A 24,969-nucleotide genomic window follows, 5' to 3' on the forward strand; every position below is an offset into this window, starting at 1 on the left:
TGTAATCTTTGCATCTAGTACAGGTCTACCTCTGAAAAATGCTACATAAGATTAAAAGAATGATAAAATCCCAACATTATCATAGAAATGCTTACACTAAAAGATGAGCAAAATAGTGCAACCAACGGATTATAATAAATATTACAAGGAGGCAAAAACTCATTATTAAATGAATGTTTTATATGCAGTAAATATATAATGAACTTTGGGGTTAAAGACATCTCTGAAGGCTGGAGTGGGCTATAAAATCTTTATGGAGCATAAGAGAATTGAATTGAACCTCAGAGGAATAATAGTTTTAAGAGAGTTAGATGGGACTGTATTGAAGAAAATATGGAAAAAGGAGGAATGCAGCCTTTTCAAAATGCATCTTCTGATTTTTAGTATATGCTACTTAAAACTTATTTCGGTCAATATAATAGTTGTATATATATTAAGCAAAAGAAGTCTGGCAGTTTACTTGAATTTGTTTTTCTTTGGCCCTTTGACCTTCATTTTTTCTAAAGCAGCACCAGCTTCATAAAGTCCACAGAATCATTACCAATAATTTCTGAGAAATGACCAAGCATGGGTAGCTCTAAATATAAAAAAAGGCTTCAGTATTTGTGAGATGTGTAGAAATTCCTTATAGTTGATATGTGAATATTTTAATGTGTTGCTGATTCTTAAAATACTTTCCAAAGTAATTAGCATGTTTCCATTTCATAGTGATAAATCTGTTTTTGTCATTTTAACTTGAAAAAGCTCAATGAACTTCAAGTAGTAAATGTAATGTTTATTTTAAGTGAAAAAACTTTAATGTTATTAAAATTTATTAATACCAATTTATCAGAAAATAATCTGAGAAATGCATAATTGTCTAATATGGCATATTGCTTTAAAAATATTTTATCTCTTAACAGATGTATTTGATATTTTTCACATGTTAAATATTATCAGAAAAGAAAAACAATAAATGAATATTGAGAACAACTATTCAATGTTTAGAAAAACCTGGGTAATTGACTAAATTATTCTGTTCAGAGGTTTTCTTTTGTGGAAATGAGACAAAACTATAAGGCATAAGTATATGTAATCTGGGTCATTTTCAAGGAAATGTGTTAAATTAATTATTATCTAAATTGTTAAACATTTATTTATTAATAAATCAGGAAGTCTTAAGATAAAATAAGATTACATATGGTCAAAATAAACTGATAGAACAATTTCCCTTTCCTCACAACATAAAAATTGACCAAATTTAACATAAATTTTGCAGCAGCACCTATTAGACTAGAGATCAAATAGCAAAATAAAAAGTCTTGAATTTTTAAGCTGTAATAAAAAATACTGTTGGTTGTATCTCAGAATGACACTCATCTTTGTTTTGCTTTGCCTTTGTTTAAATAACAAGAATGTCGAGACCCAGGTTTGCTTCTCAACTGGCCAGATGCTTTCACAATCCGTGCCAATAATGCCTGCAAAGCTACAAATCCATTCTGGAATGAACTGTCTGCTTCTAACCCATTTTTGGATGACATAACTCAGCTAAGAAATAACCAGAAGAGAGAGAATATTTCCATCTTGAAGGAAGATCCTTTTCTTTTTTTCAGAGAAATAGAAACTGGAAATACTTTTGATTCCTCTGGTGATGAGCTTGATGTACAACAATTGCTTAAGCAGTCCTCCCCAGGGAAATCGGGGAGGTCTAAAAGTGTTTCAGAACTGTTGGACATTTTAGATGACACAGCACATGCCCATGAGGATATACATAACTCTGACCAGATCCTAGAACAAGACCTAGAATGGCTTCAGAATGATCGAGAGGCTTATAAAATGGCTTGGCTAAGTCAACGCCAGCTGGCCCGTTCCTGCCTGGATTTGAATACAATTAATCAGAGTCCTGGATGGGCCCAAACACAAGTTGCGGAGACCATGATAGTTTGTAAATTAAGCCATGAAGGAGGGTCCATACAATTACCTGAATCAGATATTACTGTTCACGTGCCCCAAGGTCATGTAGCTGTGGGAGAATTCCAAGAGGTATCTCTCAGGGTTTTTCTTGATCCTCCACAAATGCTTAACCATGGTCTTTCATGCACTGTAAGCCCACTGTTGGAAATCATGTTAGGCAACCTTAACACAATGGAAGCGATTTTGCTGGAGATGAAAATCGGGGCCGAAGTGAGAAAGGACCCTTTCAGCCAAGTCATGACAGAAGTGGTGTGTTTACACAGCCTGAGTAAAGAAGGCCCTTTCAAAGTGTTAAACAATTGCTACATTTATAAAGACACCATCCAAGTCAAGCTAATAGATTTGAGTCAGGTGATGTATCTAGTGGTTGCTGCACAAGTTAAAGCTACTCAGTCACCAGCTGCCACCATTTGGGATTACGTCCACAAAACCACCTCAATTGGAATTTATGGTCCCAAATACATTCATCCCAGTTTCACTGCTGTTTTCACAGTTTGTGGACACAGTTATATGCCAGGAAAGCTCACAATCTCTGAAATTAAGAAGGGGAGGAACACGTCTCCAGTGGTGTTTCAGCTCTGGGGAAAGCACTCGTTCTTACTTGACAAGCCACAGGATCTACGCATTTCTGTTTTTTCATGTGATCCTGATTTCAAAGTAAAGGCAGAAGGAGAAAGAAAAGAAATTAAACAAAAGCAGTTGCAAGCAAGTCAAAGAGTTCATCAACAATTTTTATTTTCTTTAGTTGACTCCAGAGAAATGCACTTGTTTGTTTTCTGTGTTCAGTTGGAGCCTCCCAATGGTAGACCAGTTACACAGTTCTTTATCACTACACCTGATCCAGCCCCAAACTTAAAAAGAGTCTCAAATTCAGCAGAAAATTTGCAGAAGAAGGAAATCAAGTCTGCTCCTTCATTACTGACAGTGCATGTTAAATATCCCACATTTCAAGACAAAAACTTGAACTTTACCCACTATGGGGTAACTCTGAAGGCAGTGCTGAGACAAAGCAAGACTGACTACTTACTTGAATATTTCAAAGGGGACACGATAGCTCTTCTTGGAGAAGGTAAGGTAAAAGCCATTGGGTATTCCAAAGTGAAAGAATGGTATGTGGGAGTCCTGAGAGGTAAAATTGGACTTGTGCATTGCAAAAATATCAAGGTGATTGCAAAGGAACGAGTAATGACTATGTCAAATAGTGTCTTCACAACCAGGAAACTTCTTGAACAAATTGCCCTGCCCTTTAAAAAACTGACTTATATCTACTCAGTTGTATTGACCTTGGTGTCAGAAAAAGTTTATGATTGGAAAGTTTTAGCTGAAATCCTGGGTTACTCACATCTGGCACTGGAAGATTTTGATCGAATGCAAGCAGACAAAGAATCAGAAAAAGTTTCTTATGTTTTAAAGAAGTTAAAGGAAGATTGCCATGCAGACAGGAATACCAGAAACTTTCTTTATGAACTTACTGTGGTGAGTATTTCTTGATCGCAGTAATTTATTTACCATAGAAAACTTTATTAACTTGGTAATATTTATAACCAAACATATGAGAGGAGAAGCTGAAAAATTATCAGCAGCCTCAAATAAATTGAAGTCACTTTACAGCAAATACATAGCTTTTCCTATGAGATCATATATTTAGTTTCTTAGATTCGGTTGTGATTTTCCCAGAAACTAGGCTCACAAGGATCTTCTTTTAAAGGAAGGTTAAAGTTTGTTTGTGCTAGAGCATAACAGTTAAGAGATTTTTTTCCTCTCTCAAATATTTGAACGGCTCTGAAAACTTCATTGAAACTCCAATAAAATGAATAAGAGCTAACTGAACAAAACTAATTAACTTGGCCTTTGCTATATAGGTCCACTTTTTCGTGTTTTTTTTAAAACATATAATCAGTGTCCTTTACTTTAGCCATTTAATATTCTTCTGTATGCAATTCATTATAACCCAAAAATAATATTGCTTATTTTCTTCTTAATCTTCATGATTTACTAGTACTCACAGGATCTTTTTTTTTTTTTTAAAGATAGCATTCACCATAGTGTAAGTCTTAGTGGAGAGTTATAAAGAAGATGAAGAACTGTTTTCCCTTTAAAGTGGAAATTCAATGTTTCATAAAAGTAAAAACCAAAAAATCAAAATCATATTTCTAAAAATGGCTAAAATGTGAATGTATAAATAATAATGTTGATGACTATCACTCCTCTAGGGTTCTCTGTTTGGCACTGTGCCGAACAATATACACACTCTCATTCAGTCATTAGAATAACTCTATGGGGTAAGTCTAACTAGTCTTCTTACAAATGGAGGAAACTGAGTCTTGAGAGGTTGGGTTCCACAGTTGGTTAGGAGCAGAGATGGAATTTGTAAACTTTTTGGTTCCAAAGGCATGCTTATAACCACTATGCCTTTCTGAAACAAGTTTGTGTGTGTGTGTGTGTGTGTGTGTGTGTGTGTGTAAATGTTTGAGTAGGTGTGTTAGTGTGTATAGTAAATACCATTATAACTGTGCAAAGCTGGTGCTCTGTAGATGAGGCAGGTGGGGCAGGTTCATGTAGAGGAACTGAGTTTTAATGAAAGTGTAAAAGGAGAAATTTCTGGAGAGGCATTTATCCAGTGACATTAACAATAATTTATATAATCAAGAAATAAGTATATCTGAAACATTTCCTCTCCTTCCATTATTTTTATGATTCTGCAGTGATAATGAGAGGGGTTAAATTTTCAAACCCCCAGTATCCGGTTATTAAGTGGACAGCTCTCTGGTGGCATGCCACATTATCACTTAATCTGGGCTGTTTACAGTCATTGGCTGGTCCACCTGGTCAAAGCTGCACCTGCATTTTGCAACAGCTCATTACCTCTCATGGTTCATGTTCACCATGGACCCTGGAGGTTTGAATTGAAAATGGCTTTCTTAGTGGCAAAAAAGGTAATATTGGCCAAATGATCTAAAAGTTTAAGCCTGATCGCACCTGCACTATATTGATGTATGATAGTTAATTGAGTAGCTTTTGTGACAAGCCAAGGTGGTGCTGGTGGAGAGCTCATTCAAGGGAATAAATAAGTGGTTCCTAAAAACTCAAACTGTGCCTCAGTGGAGGCTTCAGGGTTTCTGACTGGAAGGGGCTTAGGTCTGGTTATCTGACCTGAAGATGGTGGAGCACATGGTACAGAGGTTATCTCTTGACACTTCATTTGCATAGTAAGTATACATTTTTCCTTCGAATGTATACTCATTTGAGGTAGCTGGAATGGAGCTAATAAAGATTGTGGGTTCGAAACGCCTTAGTCATCTCTAGACATTGAGACTGGCTGTCCTTATATACTTGAAACTTGACACTAAGTACTTTAGCATTTGATTCAACTTTCATAATGATTATAGGGAGCTAGATGAGGTGTTATTAACACTGTATTCATTTTTAAAGTCATTAGATAGAGATATTTTCTGATTTACCTGAAGTCTCCTACTTTGTGGAGCTGGACTTTACACTCAGTTTTGTAATTCTAAGTGTATGTTATTTTCCCTTAAAACAAGGAACTAGAATCAGAATTGCTAAACCCACTCCACAGTTGATTAAAAGAACTACTGCGGAGTCAGTAGTGCTTCTCCCTAAGGTCATAGCTCCTCACCATAAATTTATGGGTCAATATGTAGTGTATGTATAAAGACTATGGGTGGTCCTTTTAATGGTTCCATGGGAACGGCCACTGTATGGACTTCAATAGTTGCCTTACTTGCTCATTCATTTTTACGTATTGTTTCATAATGATAGATAAAACTTTAAGTGCCATTAAATGAGGGGCTACCAAGCATGTTTATTTGCTTATTTGAACAGAGAAGAGACATAGATAGATCTAACCTCATATTTTTAAAACATATTCAAGGCAAAAGAGAAACTCGTAGACTCGTTTGAAACATGTGATGTGATTGACAGAGCTCAAATGCGTAATTGAGGAAGACAGAGTCTGAAGACTTCCCATTTTGCATTGTAGAAGACTTAGGTGTTTTATCTTTAGTAACTTGTGGTTTATATTCAGCACCATGACACCGGTGGTGAAGGGACAGAGTTAAGTTTTTTAAAAGTCATAATCACCAATAGCTTTGTTCAAAGTTGTAGTAGTGTTTCATTTTTATGCAATAGGCACGATTCTGGCAAATTTAAAATCACATTTTGATAAAAAATAGAATAATGTTTACCAGCACCAGTGTAGTCACTCCTTAGAGAAATCGTGTCGCCAGCTCTCTGGTGTAGAGTGAATAACCTTCCCTGAGTTGATGAGTCCTATACTGCTCAACCTCAGGGCATCTTTAGAAGTGTCTAGTTCAATGTCCTCCTTTTGCAGTTAAAGATCTTAAAAAAACATTTGTTAAGTGGCTTTCCTAAAGTCCTATAATTAGCCACTGAGTTAGTCCTAATTCTCCCCTAATTTTGGTCAAGTTGTGTTTGCTGTCCTTTGATGGTTGGATTTTCTTAAAATGAAATCAACTTTATAAATTTTAGGAAGCTCAAATATATGTGTGGTGAAAAAAGAGGATGTCAGTTTCTACAATATGTAATGAAAAATGTAATTTCTTGGAAAAAGCCCAAATTAGTTGCTTTTAATTATGACATGCAATTATTGCTGCAGGCTCTGCTGAAGATGGACTGCCAAGGGTTAGTAGCGCATATCATCCAAGAGGCTGCTATTCTGACGTCAGCTGTCAAGCTTGGAAAAGGCTGGAGGGAACTAGCTGAAAAGTTAGTCTGACTCACAAAGCAACAAATGGAGGCGTATGAAATTCCTCACCGAGGAAAAGCAGGAGATCTTGCTGTTGAGGTAATATTTGTGTTTGTTTCATTCAGTAGTGAAAAATTGCAGACCAAGTCAATCAAATGTAATCAACGCTGAACCACTTACATAAATTAATTGGGGAGTTGCCAAGAGGATCCACTGACTGAAGTCACTGCCCTTATAATCATTGATATTATCTGAAATATACACATATCATTGTTGAAAAGCATCGAGAGCCTTTAAATTATATTGGTGTTTCTCCTATTGGATTGCATATTAGCATGGCCTTTGATCAGAAGAAGTGATCAGTTGGATAACTAGCCAGTTGGTAGGCAAAGCAATAACCACTTGAGGCAGAGAACTGATCAGCTTTGAAAGGAGGAGAGCGGACCCTGTCAAAGCAAGGGAAAAAGATATTATAATAATAAGTATTTATCACCCTCAGGGATAGGCTTAGTAATTTGTGATAAATAACGTTTGGTGACAAGAAGCATTAAGAGGGTGGTTCGTGTGGGGTGACTGATAATGAGAGCTAGAGATATATAAGAGCTTCTTTATCTCCTTCACAATTTTGCATATAATTAGAGCTATAGACATCAACTACAGAATGACAGCATATAGAACAAAGTAAATATTTACTTTGCAAATATTGCTTTTCTTAATATTAAAACAAGTGTATGTTAGGTAAATATGTTCTCCACTTACCATACAGAAATGTGAGTCAAGTATTATTGACTTAAAATATTTCAATGACGAGCACCTAAAAAAAAATGTTCTATATCTTTCTCTCACAAGAGTTGAAGCATTTTCAAGGTATTTCAGTTAAGGAAAGATTATCTCTCTAGATGATGACTTGGCAGGAGGCAGAAGCTATGCTCTCCGCTTCCTTTTTGGGCATAGAGCTGGGAATTAATTTCTTGAAAGATTTTTCTTACTTTGAAGCCACTGTGCTAGCTGGCTGTGCAGGGCAAGACAAGAGTCAAATCAAGTCCATTGAACCCCCGTGGAAGTCTCAGCAGGCCAGCTTCTGGGTTCCTGGGGCCTGGCTCCCCAGCAAGACTCCTCTAAACAAGACGATTTAGCCAGGAGTAGCCAGAGGCTGAGGACGTAATTCCTCCTCTTAGACTGCATTTGTCTCCTACCCTGAGAAGGCATTACGACCCACAAACCAGTTTTAAGTGAATGAGCTAAAAGATGACCAATTTTTTAAGAAAGAAAAAAAAAACAATATTATGAGGGATATGCTGCTCTAAATATTTCAGTTTAACTAATTTAAAAAAAAGCCTGACTGAGGTATCACTACACACCTATTAGAATGCACAAATCCAGAACACTGAAAACACCAAATACTGCTGGGGATGTGGAGCAACAGGAACCCTCACTCGTTGCAGGTAGGGATGCAAAATGGTACAATTAATCTCTTTGGAAGGGACTTTGGCTGTTTCTTACAAATGAAGCATACTCTTAGCTTGCAATCCATCAGTTGTGCCCATTGGTATTTACCCAAAGGAATTGAAAACTTATGTCCACACGTAAACCTGCCCATGAATGTTTATACCAACTTTATTCATAATTGCCAAAACTTGGAAGTAATCAAGATGTCTTCAGTAGGTGAATGGATAATTAAACTGGGGTACACCCAGATAATGGAATGTTATTCAGCATTAAAAAGAAATGAGCTATCAATCTAGGGAAAGACATGAGGAAACTTAAATGCATTTTACTAAGCTAAAGAAGCCAATCTGAAAATTTAACATACAACATTCTAGAAAAGGCAAAACTATGGAGACAGTGAAAAGATTAGTGATCGCCAGGGATTGGGAGGGCGGGATGAATAGGTGGAGCCAAGAGGACGTGGAGGGCAGTAAATATACTTGGACGATACTACAATTACAGCTATATATCATTATACATGTCTCCAAACTCACAGCATGTGCAACACAAAAAGAAAACCCTAATATAAACTTAGGGATTCGGGATGATTATGATATACTAATGTAGATTCTTCCATTGTAACAAATGTCCCACTCTGGTGAAGGATGTTGATAAATGGGGGAGGGTGTGCATATGTGAGGCCCGGGTGTATATGGCATATCTCTATACCTTTCTCTCAATTTTGCTGTGAGCCTAAAATGGCTCTAAAAAAATCTTTTTAAAAAATGGTCTAATTGAAAGCAGGACTTTTTTTTCTTAACGTCTCTGTTTTTAGAAAGGTTTTGTTAAGAATTATTTATCAAAGAGTTATTTATTCTCTCAGCTTTGTTAGGCATCTGACTTCTCTGTAATTATGGTTGTTTATAGTTTGTCATCCCCCAAATCTTGATGGAGTCCAAACCAACAGTACATTCTTCCATTATTTACTTTTGCACAGCCCAAGTTACAATGACTAAGTCTATTTCAGAGGCTACTAATGCTCAGAAGCAGAAAGAAAGCCCCTAGGTGTCTTTCTAGGGGCTATTACTTAATTTATTGTGATTACTTAATTGTGATGACTGTTAATGTGACTAACAGTCATCATTCTGATCCATGTTATTAAATGCTTAAAAATAATCTGTGGTATATTTGACTTAAAGCCATCCCAAATAATCTATGGGAATCTTTACATGTTAGGCCCCTTAAACTAAAGGTAAATGTAACGTAATAACCATCTCTCTGGGGGGAGGAAAAACTGTATACTTTTTTTCTCTGGAAGGAGATAATTCTTAAATATAATCAATTTAGAAATCAAGTGGTTCATTTCAAAACATACTGCTATGAATTCTGGGTAAGAGATGCAGAGGGAGGGAACTGGAATTGGGACAGAGCTAACAAGGTCTCATGGTTCCTGTGCTGCCTAATTTCCCTTTATCTCACTACCTCAGAGAGCAAAGTTTGGAAAATTTTCTTCTATGAGTGCCAATGCCTACAATCCAGCTCTTTCTTTCACTTTGTTTTCAATTTCTCTCCTTTGTTCTATTTTTATGGCATTTAATAGTTATCTGGCACTTATTCTGTGCCAGGCACTATTTCAGTAATGTTTCAACTTATTTAATTCTTTCAACAAAAACATATAGAGCAGGCACTAATATTTTCTAAAATGTAAGGAGACTATGTTAGCTGGTTAAACCTGCATAGCCAGAAAGTCATGGAACCAGGTTTGCAGCACTCGCCTTTGGCTGTGGGGTCCTTGTACCTTGTGCTCATCCTTTGCACTCTGCCCTCCCACTCCAGGTCCCATATGGTGGCTGAGTGGCAGAGCCAGCAGCTGTGATCAGGACAGGGGGTGTTAGGCATCTCATTTCACTTTTTCCTCCTATTTTTCAAGTTATGATATTGCCAAAATTTGTTTCAACCTCTTCATCAAGTCATGAGCCAATTAAAGAATGGAGATTACTAATAGTATGCCATATTTCTCTTGAGTACTTTGGTCATTTCTTACTCTTTTATAAGATGAGAAAAAGCCTCTCTCTAGAGACTTCTGAGAACGTCACTTTTTAAATTAACCATCTTCTGAAATTAAGTTTTAAGAACTGTTACTCAAGTTTTCTAATGACATTGCAGTTCCTACATAAAAACAAAACTATAAAACTTGAAATATGATTATAAGTAAGACATGTTTCTCAGAGTATTTCTTTGGGAAAAAATACACTTATGCTATACAAAGATGGTTATTGCCAAGGTTTTTTTGTGAAAATTAGTAAAAATTCATTGCCATTTTTCCAAAAATATTTAGAGCTTTAATTAAAAAAAAAGGAATCAATAAAATATTAGAAAAACAACCCATTTTTAAAAACAGTTGGATTTTACAAGGGATGATGCTGGGGATTTCAGGGATAAGATATTCACAGGCCTAAATTAGGTACTCTTCACTTAACCTTCTGGGGATTATGACCATATATGACAATAATTTACCTAGCAACTCTCCCATTGGCCCCTGCATAACAATAAAGATTATGATCTTTCCATCTTATTCAATATGGACACTTATTCACCAAGGACACTAAAGGTTCACTTTCCCCTTTAAGTTATCTTTTACCAATCAATGCTCACTCACCTTTACCTCAACCACAGGAACCTGTAGATAGGCCTGTTGAGGCTGATTCCTCACCTGACCTGCCTCAATGGGCCATCACCCCCCACACACACACACCCATGGAAGCCCAACAAAGTCAACATTTATACTTACAATATTTATTTTTGTCTTAGAAACTACCTATAGAGAGTTGTAACTGGCAGGGTATGTTTTTATGCCTTTGTAGTTAACACTTAATCGGTGAGGATCGAATTCTCTGTTTTACCTTCTAGCCATAATCTGTCCTTCCTTGTTTGTGACTGGCCACTGTGGTGTTCAAAGCACTTTATTCTAAGCCTAGATAAAAAATGAGAAAGTAGGTGATTTTTATTAATTTTTTATAAGTAAATGAAAATTTTATATGAAATTCTTCCCACTTGTTTAGTATTTTTTTTTCTCTTTGTACTTGTTCTCAGTGTTGAATTCTTCTGTACACTTAACACAGTTTCTGGGACTGTCAGTTTTCAGCATTGGAGCATACAGAACCACAAACAGAATGAAAAATATGATTTTTTTCTCTCTAAAGCCAAATTTTATTTGACCTGGGAACAGGGATAAACTGTTAATATTTGAATGGTTATATTTTAAAGAAGTATATGATTACATGCTAAAAAAGTGAAAATAACTAATAATGAAAATGATAATAGTTGTGCATTATGTATTTTCTGAGTGTCATTTAATCATTATGAACATTTTCTTTACAATATCTCATTTACGTCAACAAATTTTGTAAGGAAGGCATCATACCATCTGTTTTTTACAGAGTGCAAACTAAGAGTGAATGAACTTATATAAGTTATCCAGAGTAACATGGTCATTAAATGACAGAATTATTGGGTTGTCAGAAAAGTCATGACGTATTTTATCTATGTTTTTCTTTTTCTCTTTTTTAGAATTTTATTGGGGAATTGGGGGAGGAGAACAGCGCTGGGGAATCGGGGAAGGGGAACAGACAAGTTGCTGGTCTTTTGTTCTTCAGTCTAGTGGTGGAGGATGTTGCTTCACTGGCCCATGTTGGTATTATCATTGTGCTCCTCCTGGGTAAGGCAGTTGCTCGCCGGCCATTGGACGGCTGCTCACAGCAGTTCACGAAAGCTCAGGCCCGCTGCCAGCCACTCATGGTAGCTTAAGGCAGCCCACTGCACTGCAGCATATGCCATTGCCAGTGACTCACGGCAGCCCAGCTCCAGGTTGAGCTGTTGTTCATCATCTTAGCTGTAGAGGGCGCAGCATCACTGGCCCTCATGTGGGATCTGAACCAGGGCCCTGCTGCTCAGAGCTGGCGTCCCAAGCCAACTCTTAACCAACGCGCCACTTGGCTGGCCCTCCACATAGTATTTTAATCACTTTCCCAGTGGATTTAAGTATAACAGACTGATTTTATATTTTCAGTATTTTGGCTTAAAGTAACAATAGAAAGAATATCAATAAGGGAAAAATTAGCAGTGATTTCAGGGCTTTTCTTTTGAGAAACTGGCAGAATGGTAAAGCATGGAAAACAAGGAGAAAAAGTCTTGTCTGATAAGCTTTTTCTTATTGGCTAACAACATTTCATTTTCCTTGGACAGTCTCTCTTGCAAAAGGTCAAAGGAATGTCCTTGAACTTTTATGGTTTTCTGGCTCACACAGCAACTCCTGGATTCTGCTTACAGGGATGTGGGCATTGTCCGGTTTGGTATCTGGACCTAGTTCAGTTCTAGCCTTAGTACTTAAATCTATAGTTTGCTGTTTTTTTGCAGTAAGTATATTTGCAACTTCTTAAAAAGGAAAAAGTATTACATGGAAATTTATCTACTAGTGTGAAAAGGTATAGAATAACTTTTCAAGTCTTTGTTGTTTGTACTAGAGATTTGGTACAGTGACATAATATTTATATTATTATTGTCTAGTTTCTGCAATACTTTAAGGCATGTTGCTACATCCTTTAATTCCAAAAAGATACTCCACTTTTTGAAATCATGGAATAAAGAAAAAAAGATCACAGTAAAATTTATGGCGTAGCACATTGCATTCCTATGATCTTTGATTTAATTCTATATTATATGTCTCATTACCACTCTGAAAATCAAATAGAAATAATAATCACATTAGATTAAATATGATAAAGGTATTTAAAAATGAATGTAAAGACATTAATATTTGACTTAGATGATCTTTATCAAGGTTTATTATTAGGGATTACAAACAACAAGGAATTTCAGAAAGCCAAAGTCCAGCTAAGTGTAAGATCTAAATCAGCATTTACTGAAATGGCTTAATATTGAAATAGATTCATGGCAAAACCTTAGCGAAATGGACCCAGATTCATAGCTAGGTGACCTGGATTCCTTTTTCTAGATGTTTGACCATGGTTTCATTTGACTTCATTTCAAGTACAAAATTCTTTTTTTTTTTTTTTTTTTTTTAGCTGAGCCATCCTGCCACCTGTTGGCAGCTCAGCAGCTGCTCAGCTCAGGCTGGACTCGAACCGCTGTTGCTCAGAGCTCAAAGTCTTGAGCGAGCTCTTAACCAACTGAGCCACTCGGCCGGCCCTCAAGTACAATATTCAGTTAACATGAATCAGGCACCTAGTGTGTGCCAGTACCCTTCACACCTGTTTACTTTGCGTACTTGACAATGCTTTTATAGTATTGGCTCCACTTCCCCTCCAACCCCCACTTTACAGAAGTAGAAATTAAGGGGGCCCAGAAGTTTTTACCCAAGATCCTGGAGCTAGTAAGTCAAGAGCCTAGATTCAAACCCACCATATGACTCTCTAAATCCAGAGCTCTTACCGCTATATTTTCCCTCATTTACTTCCATATTTACATGGAAAGATTAGATTGGAGAAGCCCAGTTTTTTAAACCTTCAATGTTTAGATGTCTACTAATAAATGGTGATAGTGGGGGCTGAGGATTGGGTGACAAGGAGGCAGCATGGAATCCAGCTAACCAGGAATTTGTGAAAATGGTTTGACCAGCAGGTTTCCCTATGATGTCAGATTCTTTTGAACAGATGTACTGTTTACCTCCAGTTCATGCTTAACCCCTGATGTTCCAAGTGGTTGGTTATACCTAGAACAATCAGAGCTGGCTGTCTCTAAAGAGTCTTTTCCGAGAGAATCTTGTGTGCAGTTTTAAGCAAGTACCATCTCTCTTCTGAGGAAATAGGGATCCCTAATATGTTCTAGTTACAGGTGATGGAAGGCCCACTTGGATATTGTAAAGATGTACTGAAGATAGAATACATGTAATAATTAGTAATACGACAAATTTGCCTTAATACTTCTGCAGCTAACTGTACTTAAAAGGAAACATTGCTTCTATAGTTTTATGAGGAAAGTAGGTGGATTATTAACCTTTTAATGTGGCAAAATGTAATTATCCAAAGGTAGTTAAAACAAATTGCGTTCTGTATGCTATTCATGTTTTACAAGCTAAAAAAAGACATAGATATAATGCTCAAATCCAAATTGCCTTTATTCATGTTGCATTTAATTATCTAGCACATTATCTAAAGTCTCATTGGCTTCTGGGTATAAGTACACTAAATTTGGAAAACTTTATTTTTTTCATCTCTATTCCTGTTTCATTTCTTTTGTCATTCCACTTATTACTTTTTCATTACTCCTTTATCTTCGTCTTTGTTCTCTAATACCTAGAAGATAAACCAAAGCAAGACATATTCTTTCTACACAAATGCTGGGAGTATGGAAAATTGGTCAACTTAGTAGATTCAGTGCTTACTGATGCTGCTACCCTTTGTATAGAGATCAAAACACATAGATGAGAAATGAACAACTCTGTGTTTTTATCAGCCTCATGTTTCCTGTTCAAAGATGAACGTAACACCGTAAAGTTAACATTTTAAAAAAAAACAATCCAAGAGTAGCAGGGTAAGAATGATGCTTGCGTGTTCAATATTTGCGATAGAGATGAGAAGACTGAGAGAATGTATTTTGTGGTTAAGAATAATTCCATGGAAACAAACCCTCAGGAGCATGCTTTCCTTTTGACTTGTCAAGGCATTAGTGCAGAGTTTCTGCATATCTTTCTCTTAAATCATAACATTGAGCGAAAGCGGAACTATTTTAATACCACTGAATATAGATATAAGATACCATAAACCTGGAAGAGATCTTGGCAGCCCACAACTCATTTCCAGCTTTTGGAGGATTTAACTTAGGTCATCCTGGAAAGAAAATTGTTTATTCTACTCATTTTATTCATTCAATCATTTCCAGAGAAAATGACTTCATTTTCTCTTTAATTTACTGCACACAGTTTAGAACACTTTGTGGCCTTAATGTGTGTGTTATTTTGGACACAATTTTATAAAGTCTATAGTTAATTAATGTATGTAAGTTACCTCTTTTGTCTTTGTCTTTGATAATGTATATTCACTTGCTGAATAGGAAAACTAGAATGACATAAAATAATGAGAAATGCCAAAGAAATAAAAGTATAAGCATTTAAGGACTTGAATTCAAATGTCATATATCTATACCACAAAGCGAAACAGCTGATAAGACTATTGCATTGATAAAAGCTGGACTTTTGTCAGGCGTTGTTAAGGCAAATTTCAGTATAGAAAAAATCATATGTACCATACCTGGCAGAGATTTGTTTCTTAAGGGAAAACATAGTTCCCAAATTTAACATTTTTTATCGGTGTATCAAGTACATAACTATAACATATGCTTTTGATCCCATTCCTTTTCAATTTTTCTTGATACGTGCCCCCTTAGCTACATACTCCAACTCCATGATACTTTTAATATTCACCTGCTTTTATGTTTGCTGCCTAAAGGAATTTAACTTGTCTTGAGTGGTTTCTGTGTGCCACCTCTTTAAGTTTCAACAACCCTAATTTCTCCATCTAGCAAAATTAAGATCCAAAACAAACTCTCCCCTCCATTGTAGAATATTACTTTTTACATATTTTTCCTTTTAAAAACACATTCATTTTCCACTGCTTCTCCTTCTAGCCTTTTCTCTCTTCCTTTAATTTTCAAATTCCCAATGTGACCCATTTGTTCTGTGGCTTTCATTTCCTTGGCACCTGCTCATAGCTGCAGTCTGCCCTCCACCACTTCCTTTAAACTTCTTTCTCCAAGGTTTCCAAAGGCCTACTAATTGCCAGAATCCTGTCTTTTTTTCCATTTTCCTGTTTCCACAGTGCATGGTGTCAGAGGTAGCAGAGGTGGTAACAGAAAAGGGGTGTCCTCAGTGAGTGGCATATTGGTAGATATTTGACAAGCAGCTCTTCAGTTATAGCTTTTGCCAATTTCCATGGTGTAAATACTCCCAGCATGGATGATGTTAGCCTCCCAATGTGATGTCGCCGAACATGGACTGGGAGTCTATGCGAACAATCAGCTCTGGAGAGCTGGCTCCACTGCATATCTGTTTTGGGATGCTATTAGACCTTGGCTTTTGCAACATGAAGCATGCTGTTTCATTTTCTATCACACCAACTCTAGTTTCTCTCTATTCTTTTATTGCGTCTATCTCTTACTTGTGGCCCTTCATTGTAGACTTAATTGAGAGTTCAATTTGTCTTTCCTTTATTCTCGGCCTGGGCATTTTCTTCTGCTGTCATGCTTTTCATCATTACTTTATCCTGAGTGATGCTAAGCCCTTGACTGTTCCCTGGAGATCAGCTCCCCATTCCAATTTCTTATCATATACCCTCTCCTTTACCTCACACTCAGTAGGGCTAAAACTAGACTTCCTATCTTGCCTTCACCCCAAAAGCACTCACTTTCCTATATGCCAGACATGGCATGAGGTGCCTTGGATACAAGACTTGGAAGTTAGTACCCATATTTTATGGATGAAAAAATTAGAAGTTCAGATAATTTGATTAATTTACTCAACCTGACCCATGTACTGGGTACTGGAACGCAGCTGTGAAGCCAGGTTTTGTACTGTGACACACTGAAACCTATCTTGCTTTCCGTTACACCATAATGCTTCTCAGTTAATGGAACTGTCTGTTTTTATCTCACACTGAATTAACATATGCATGTTTGCATTTTTCTTAACTGTTAATAATTACCAGTTCTGTCTGTTTATACATTGGGTCATTGTTTGTGTAAGTCTCTATCGCCCTTGTATGCTATAAACTTCTGAAAGCAACAGTCATACTATATTAATAATTTTATTCCTTTATGTAACACAATTCCTTGTACTGGTAGGTGCTCAATATTTCTTGGTTTAATAAGTGAAATAATTACTTAATGAACAGTGTATTTCAAATATTTCTATTGTACTTGTGTTACAGTAGTTCTTTTCTGTCATCTGTGCAGAGAGCAACCAGGGATGTTATATATAGCAAATCAAATTTTGCACCAAAAAAATATTCAGATTTAGTTTGTTGCAAAGAAGAAAAAAATGGGATGCAAAATATACTTATTTTAGTACAAATCATGAAGTCTACTGTTACCCTCATATTTTTGCCCTGTTGCTATTGTATCCATTTCTAGGCAGCTTATGGTTTAGACTTCAAGGAATATCAAATGAGTTTAGGGCAAAATCCCTCCTTGAATTTTGGAGCAATTCAGGAGACTGGTAGGAAGTCTTTTTACATTTTCAGATCTTAATTTTAGGCTCCTGGACTCAACAATCTATCCAAATTGCTCTGAATGGCAAGAGCGGGCCACACTGTCCTGCTCTAAGTACACATTGCCACAGGTGAGGCAGTCATCTTTCCCTCTGCCTAAGTGAGTCCTATCATTCGACTTCGGAATCCAAAGTTTCCAGCTCCCGCATCATCATGGTGCGTTTCCTGCTCCATACAGCACTGAGGGGCTGCTTCATGACTGAGTCTGCCTCAGGCTTTTCCATACAGAGCAATCCGTGTGCCGTAGCAAGCTATGCGATGCAGAGCTTGTCTACCCAGGAATGTTGGTGGGGCCATTTTGACTGCCTCTGACCATGAAGATACTTTGAATCTGTAGAGTAGTGAATGACCCCAAAATTACCTGTTTGGGGTTCCTGAGAGACACCTGTTTTCTGTGATACTGTGCTAGCACCTTGGTACTGAAATGCTCTTGGTTGCTGTACATCATAAAATATCCTCAAATACATCTTTTATCAGACTCAGTCACTCAGGGCCTTAGAATCAAGTCTTAGATGGCTTTAGCTGTAAACACCATTATTTTAAACAATACATAACAAATTGAAATAATGTATGTAGTTGTTAGTTCAGCATCAGGGACAATTAAATGAGTGCAACATAGAAGGCAGGTCTCAAAGCTTTTACAGAGCTTTACCCACTCCAGAATAATTGACTTGTTGCATGCGTCTTTGCATCTGAGCAGTAACAGGCAGTGTTGAGTCTGGCAGAAAAGCCCTATTAATATGCCTCATCTTATCTCCCATTGCTGAGCTATTAGTGGCGACCTGCACTTTTAGGGAGTTTGGTTTCAATGTGAGTATTCAGAAAAATAGAAAAGTAGATGAGAGAACACCTCATTCATATTCTATCAGTGGTAGAAGACATAATTCTTTATGAATCAGGTTGGTGAGGGTAAAGCCTACATACAAAAATCTGGGATGATTTCTGTTGCTGCATCATGACCTTGATATGCTATAGCTGTGTCTCCCCTTCTCTACCTTGTGGAATCAAGCTTTGTCAAGAGAGGTGAAGATTGGGCCGGTCGAGTGGCGCGATGGTTAAGAACTGGCTTGGGATGCCAGAGGGCCCCGGTTCAGATTCCACATATGAGGGCCAGTGACACTGCCCTCCACAGCTAAGATGCTGAACAACAGCTCAACCTGGAGCTGGGCTGCCGTGAGTCACCGGCGACAGCATAGGCTGCAGCCCTGTGACAGTGGGTTGCCATGGGCTACTGTATGTAGCCAGCAGCCAGTGTGAGCGGCCAGCAGCTGCAGTGAGCGGCCGTCCAGAAGCCGGAGACTGATGTGCCTCACCCGGGAAGAGCGCAATGATGGTGCCAACTTGGGCCAGTGAAGCAACGTCCTCCACAACTAGACTGAAGAACAAAAGGACAGCAACTTGTCTGTTCCCCTTCCCCCAATTCCCCAGCACTGTTCCCATCCCCCCAATTCCCCAATAAAAATCTTTAAAAAAAAAAAAGAGAGAGGTGAAGATACTGGTGTTCATGGCACTCAAGGAATGCAGGAATGCCAATTTGGACAAATAACATCAAATTATCTTTTCAGCCTGATGCCTAGCCTTTTATGCAGATTGAATTGAAGCATAATGAAACTCCTTACTTAGGCCTTTCGTCCTTTTAAGTTGTAGAGTATACGGAGCTGTCAGAGGAGGGTGAACACTTATATCCCGAGGCCCTACTTCATGTGATGTTACTGTTCATAGAGGCCCTATTTTAAGAAAACAACTCTGCATAATATTTAGCTCAGCCTGTGTTCCTACATTCTGCAAGTGATAAAATTACAAATGAATTAGTTTAGTGAGCCCAAATAAGTAGCAAGTAATAAAGTTTATATTCCAAATATTCCAATTATAACTGCAGAGTTCATTTAGTTGTTTCCCTAGAGAAAATTCGTTTTAAGGTGTGTGTGTGTGTGTGTGTGTGTGTGTGTGTGTGTGTTACAATTTGTCTTATGGTTGGCCTTTGTCTCTATTCTCTCCCAGCCTGGTTGCCTTGGTTACCATTATACGCATGCTTGTACACGAAGATCCTCTTTGACGTACATTTATTTCTATGGAAACAATGATGTCATTGGTACGGGTGGGTGCTTAGAGAAAGAAAAACAAAGTGTTGAATATTGATCTTTCTTGTGGTAAAAAATGTACCATTAAATCACTTTTTTAATTAGAGAACTATATTTTTGCTTTCCTTTTGCCTTGATCATGAAGCCACATTTTTCCTTGTGTACAGACTTGCTCAAATAAAATGACTTAAAGTAGTACCATACTGTACAGCTCCTTATGATATGTGGTGGCATAAAGCTCAACACAGATAGATATAACAATAGGCGAGTTACTACTTTAACATTAAAAGCCTCTCAGAGTTAAAAGTTTATCTCAATAACGTTTTTTATTATCAAAAATTGTGCAAGGAATTTTATATTCACATCAAGGCAAGGAGCAATGTACAGGTGGTAGATCAAGAGAGAAAAAAAGGCCCTACTTGTAGTCATTGTTTTTAAAATCTCTTGGTTGAGAAACACGGGGCTATAACAGGGAACTGATCATCATCCAAACATGTTTTCCGTGACATTAAATGAGTCCATGTATAATTTGTATTCCATTGTCTCTTAAGTTGTAAGAGACTTTTAAAACTTTTTTAAAAAAATCTGTCTTACTCACCATTTTACTTCCACACTACAGTCTATTTTTTTTTTTACTTTATAGATGATGTGGAAACCTGCCTATGATTTTCTCTGTACTTGGGGTGCTCACTACGGAAACAGCTACAGAGATGTGCTACAAGACCTTCAATCAGCTTTGGACAAAATGAAAAACCCTGTGACCAAACAGTGGCGAGAGTTAACGGGTGCTTTAATCCTCGTAAATTCTTTAGATGTTTTGAGAGCCACAGCCTTTTCCTCTTCTGAGGAAGTATAGAAATGAAGGGTTGTTTTGTGGGGAGGGAGAATGATAGGGGGAAATGGTGAGTGTGTGTCAAAGAGAAAAAGCTCAGAAAGTATTACTTAGTTTTTTCAGGTTTGAAAACGTATTTTCTATGTGAAAGCACAGCAGAAGACAAAATCCAAGGATAGGTTTTATAATCAAACATGTATTTTTGTGTATGTTTCAAATGCAAACATTAGGCTGTTTTGTTGTTGAAAAAAGAAAGGAAAACCCTCTCTCCCTTACATAGTTACTTTTAATTTATTTAAGTTAAAACAAATGACTATTAACATAATTACAACACTCAGATAACCAGAAAACTAGAGGCTTTGAGTGTGAACGCTGGAGTTCGACCAGGAGGCAGGTAGGGAGACAGGAGAAGCTAACACATATTTTATGGACCAGCAAAGGGCCACGGGCTCCTGATACCTGCTCTCTTATTTCTCAGTGGAGTTTGCTAGTGGAGTTATTCCAATTTTTCATGTGAAGAAACCAAGAACTGGAGAGGATGCTCAGGTCTATATCGCTAGTGGGAAGTGGGTTTTCCTTTCTGCAAAACCTGGTTCTATATTTTTTAAAACAACCAGAGTACATAGCAAAATAGTAAAAAAAATAAAAATTGCATATTTAAGCGTGTGGGGAAATGGTAACTATTTCATTTTAATTGAAGCTCGCTGCTCTTTTCTACCATCATTTGAAAGACTGCCAAATGGAAAACATGACTTATCATCAGAAATCTGTTGCCTGAAAACATGGACTCAAGTTTCTACCACCTCCCTCCAGCATCTTGGGACCTCGCTGATCCTGGACTTTTCTTCACAATCCTAGTGCAGAGGAGTTCTTCAACTCTCAGGGATTTTTAATAAGAAAGCTTGTTTTTTAAAAAAAAAATATTTTTATTTATCACTGTTGAATGAAGTAGTCTTAACCACAAAACAGTGATATGTGCATGTGTGCATGCTCATGCAAACACTGTGTGTGTGTGTGTGTGTGTGTGTGTGTGTGTGTGTGTGTTGACCAAAGTGTTTTATAAAGCTTTTGGAAGACAAAGATTATATAGGAATTTGGGCCAGTGTAAAGGATAACTGCTGGCAGAGTTCACAAAGAGATGGGCCATGCTTACTCACATGTTCAGTCCTCTGGCCACCTGCCAGTATTATGTCTTTTGGACAGTCATTCATTTATTGTCATTCAGTCGATGGATGGAGTGAGTGTTCCTACTCTGTGGCAGGCACATAGATGCTTGAGGTTAATAATGAAAAAAGAAAAACAAACAAAACCAGCATGATCCCTGACTTCATATTACTAGGTGATAGATCTAGACAATAATACAAAATTAAACAGTTAAATGTAAAATGGCGTCTGTAATAACAGCTGCAGTGGAGAGGCTGGGATACCCAGAGATACGGATATGGGGGCCCATCATCTGAATCAGGGGGATCGTGTAAGTTTTCCCTGGGAAAGAAATGATGAGACCAGAGGAAGATCAGGCATTGCTTCCAGTTTGGGGAAGGTCTTCACGCAGTTCCTCAACCTACTGAAGCCCTCAGGCAGGAGGGAAGCGAAGGCATCCAGGGGAACCCGGTGCAGGGCCCGAAAAGGTGAAGGAGCGAAGAAAGGGCAAACACACCCCCAAAGATAAAGTGGATGAGCTGAATAAGGATTTTGTTTAGGGATCCTGAATAAAACATGTCCATTTGGCTAAAATGTAAAAGCAGAACCCTTTTAGAGCTTTTAATACAGCCGCCCTGGGGCATGTGGTATGCTGGCAAAGGTAACTTGAATTAGGGTTAAAGAACAATCTTTACAGCTTTCAATATTTATATTTGAGGATAAGAGAATACTGCCTGCCCAAGGAGTTATATACACACACTGAGGACGGAATTTATTATAGTTGAAAATAAATTCAAGGAGAGGAAACAAAAACAATTTGTAAATTCAGGACACAATCATTTTAGTGGTAATTTTGCTTTCTTTAGAACATTCTTGGAATCTTTTTAACTTGTCCGCAAAACAGAATTTCGGGAAGTGATAGTAAGGAATTATAACTGGGTTTCTCTAGGTTCCAAGCTCTGAGAAGACAGATCGTGTTAGCTGATTAGGGTAGTAAGATTAAATAAATCACTTCAAGTTTACATTGCATCATGTGTTGCGATTGTGGCTGGGAACTTTAAGAAGAGTTTAAAAAACATGAAAAACATCTCTGTAATTTAAGAATGAAGCAACAGTTTAAATATTAATACACACAAAGATATTTTATAACCATAATAAATCCTTTCAGAGGAATTTTAAACCCATAGCCAAACAGTCTGTTCTTATAAATATATTCTAATATTTTATAAATCATTACTACTTTTCTGAATTTTATATTTTTCTTTCCATAATCGGTTTTCATAATCAGAAAAGATGAACTCCATAATCTTGAATTGCCTCTAATAATTGGCAGCAAATCAAGGGAATTAATAAGGCACTTAAATCCCATCTTTGACATCATTAAAAGCATCAAAAATCATTAATCTAAAACTTCTTTAAGCATTTTGGAAGTGAAAAAGTATAAACAGTTCTTTGAGTTCCTCAGGCTTTTCCTCTAATGACGCATTAGTTCAGTGTTCAGCTTGTAACATGATTTTTCTAAGCAAGCCACAATTCTCTAGTACCTTCTGCTAAAGCCTGAATATAAAGTCCAATTAAGGAGGTGCATGCAATAGTGGGTCATTAACTGTTCACATCAGTAATAGATGCAGCATACTTTTTCTCCTGTAATATAGAAAATACTAGTATATGAAGGTTTGAATGACTTGGGGATGACTAGGTCCCTGGAAAGAGTAGAATACACTACATTAATGGATGTGTTGGTCGAAAAAATGTTGCTGGTGGTAAACAGCTTTGAATATGTGATAGGAAAACACAGAGAAAATACACTTGAAATTGTATAGTGCTGTAATTGGAAATTTCAAAACTTGAATTTTCTTACTGTGCTACTGTAAATTATGTTCTCTGTAAGTGTTTTTTAATGCTTAAGGAATATTCGAGGCAATACAAAGGAAAAGGAGAATAATGAAAACTTATGTCTCTGGAGGCTTTTCTAATTAAAATGGATCTCTTTTCTTCGTATGCGTACAAATTCTTCCCCGCTCTTCTATATGAAGTTTCCTCCCACATGCTGCTGTATAGCTTAGTGAGTGAAGTCCTAAAGGTCATAGGTTGCCATTATGCTAGGTGGGGAAACCCAAAGACATTCTTCAGAATGAAATAATCACCTGGAGGGCTCACTGGAACACAGGCTGCTGGGCCCCATCCGCAGAATTTCTGATTCAGCAGGTTGGGAGCAGTGCCTGAGAACTTGCATTTCTGATCAATTCCCAGGTGATGGTCAGATAAATTCCCAGAGGCTGCTGGTCCAGGGACCCCAATTTGAGAACCAGTGTATTAGTTTCCTTCATTTCTAGAGAAATAAGGGAATCTTTTTTAAACCAGAAAAACTTACTTTTATAGAAACATTTTTATGTCATTCTGTCAGAGAAATTGTTTTTAAATTGTGAAAAACCCCAAAATCACTTTATAAAATAGCTCCATTTATTTGTATAATGTGAACTTTTTTCAAACATGATTAATAAGAGTCTGAAAACTAATTTTGATTATAAAACGAATTAAAATAATTAAGATCTGTGTCTCATTTGAAATGTAAACATATGTGAATAAAAATAGATCAATAATTTGAGACATTTACTCAGTGTGTTAAGATGATTTTGCAAATATATGTAATGATGTACTTTTTTCCTGTAAAATATCTTTGGAGAAAGTCTTGTTTCTACTGGCCCATCACTTGTTAAACTTCTTGTTGAATTTTTCCCCATTGAAAAAAATGTTTTTAACTACTGTGATCAGTAGAACTATCTGTACATCTCACTTCCACTGTAGAATTCCAGAGTGATTACAGGCACTTGTTAATAAGGGAGCCAGATGTTCTCTTTTTTAATGAGTAGTTCTGCATACGAGGAGTGGTGATGAGCTGAACGGCCTCACTCTGACATTGATGTATTGTATCTCATCCTCTGCCATAATTCTCTTTTTAATTATTCTTCTGGGGGTGCCAAGGAGGATCCATGGCTTCCTTTGTTCTATTTTTAGAGGTATCTGAGACTGTCCTTTTGTGCCTGGAAGCAGATTTTAAATGTTCCCAATATTTAAGTCCACACTTACACCATTGGAACGTACTGAGACATTTAATGTATTCATATAATATGATTAGTAGTTGAAAACCCAAACTTAGTCATGATGAAATTACTGGATTTGGGATTGGCAAGTTCAGTGTAATGTTGACCTTACACATGTTAAGTTAAATGGCATAATACGATTAGCTACAATACTTCTTGGAATAGTAGACAAGTCCATTCTGTGGGAGGAAAACACACTTTTACTCCTCGGAAACATGTACTCAATGCTCACCCAGTCCCCATCCATCAGGTAAGTGTGCTTGGGAATAGGAAAGAGTTTGATTATGATCTAACGAAAGAAGACTATTAGGGACAATGGAAAATGGTTTACTCTCTTTGTGCTGGTCTTTTTAAAAAATGGAAAATATCTCCTATTCTTTCTCCTTATTTAATGAATAATAAGATACAAATTAACTGTCAC

General features: G+C 37.0%; 1 protein-coding gene across 2 annotated transcripts in view; it reads left to right on the top strand.

Moving 5' to 3' along the window:
* The window catches only part of MACC1 (MET transcriptional regulator MACC1), a 71,239-nt gene extending 47,224 nt beyond the window's left edge, over positions 1–24,015 (top strand). Inside the window, exons 3-5 of one of the 2 annotated variants that reach the window (XM_019650605.1) lie at positions 1,394–3,429; positions 6,590–6,778; positions 20,113–24,015. In XM_019650605.1, coding sequence (XP_019506150.1) covers positions 1,394–3,429; positions 6,590–6,709 — 2,156 coding nt within the window. In that variant the 3' untranslated portion in view covers positions 6,710–6,778; positions 20,113–24,015. Of the gene's footprint in view, positions 1–1,393; positions 3,430–6,589; positions 6,779–19,389; positions 19,431–20,112 lie in introns of those variants that run through there. The other variant, XM_019650606.1, reaches the window with a different exon arrangement.
* Positions 24,016–24,969: the final 954 nt, after the last annotated feature.

Source organism: Hipposideros armiger, unplaced genomic scaffold, assembly GCF_001890085.2.
Source record: "Hipposideros armiger isolate ML-2016 unplaced genomic scaffold, ASM189008v1 scaffold_143, whole genome shotgun sequence".
NCBI classification, from domain to species: domain Eukaryota; kingdom Metazoa; phylum Chordata; class Mammalia; order Chiroptera; family Hipposideridae; genus Hipposideros; species Hipposideros armiger.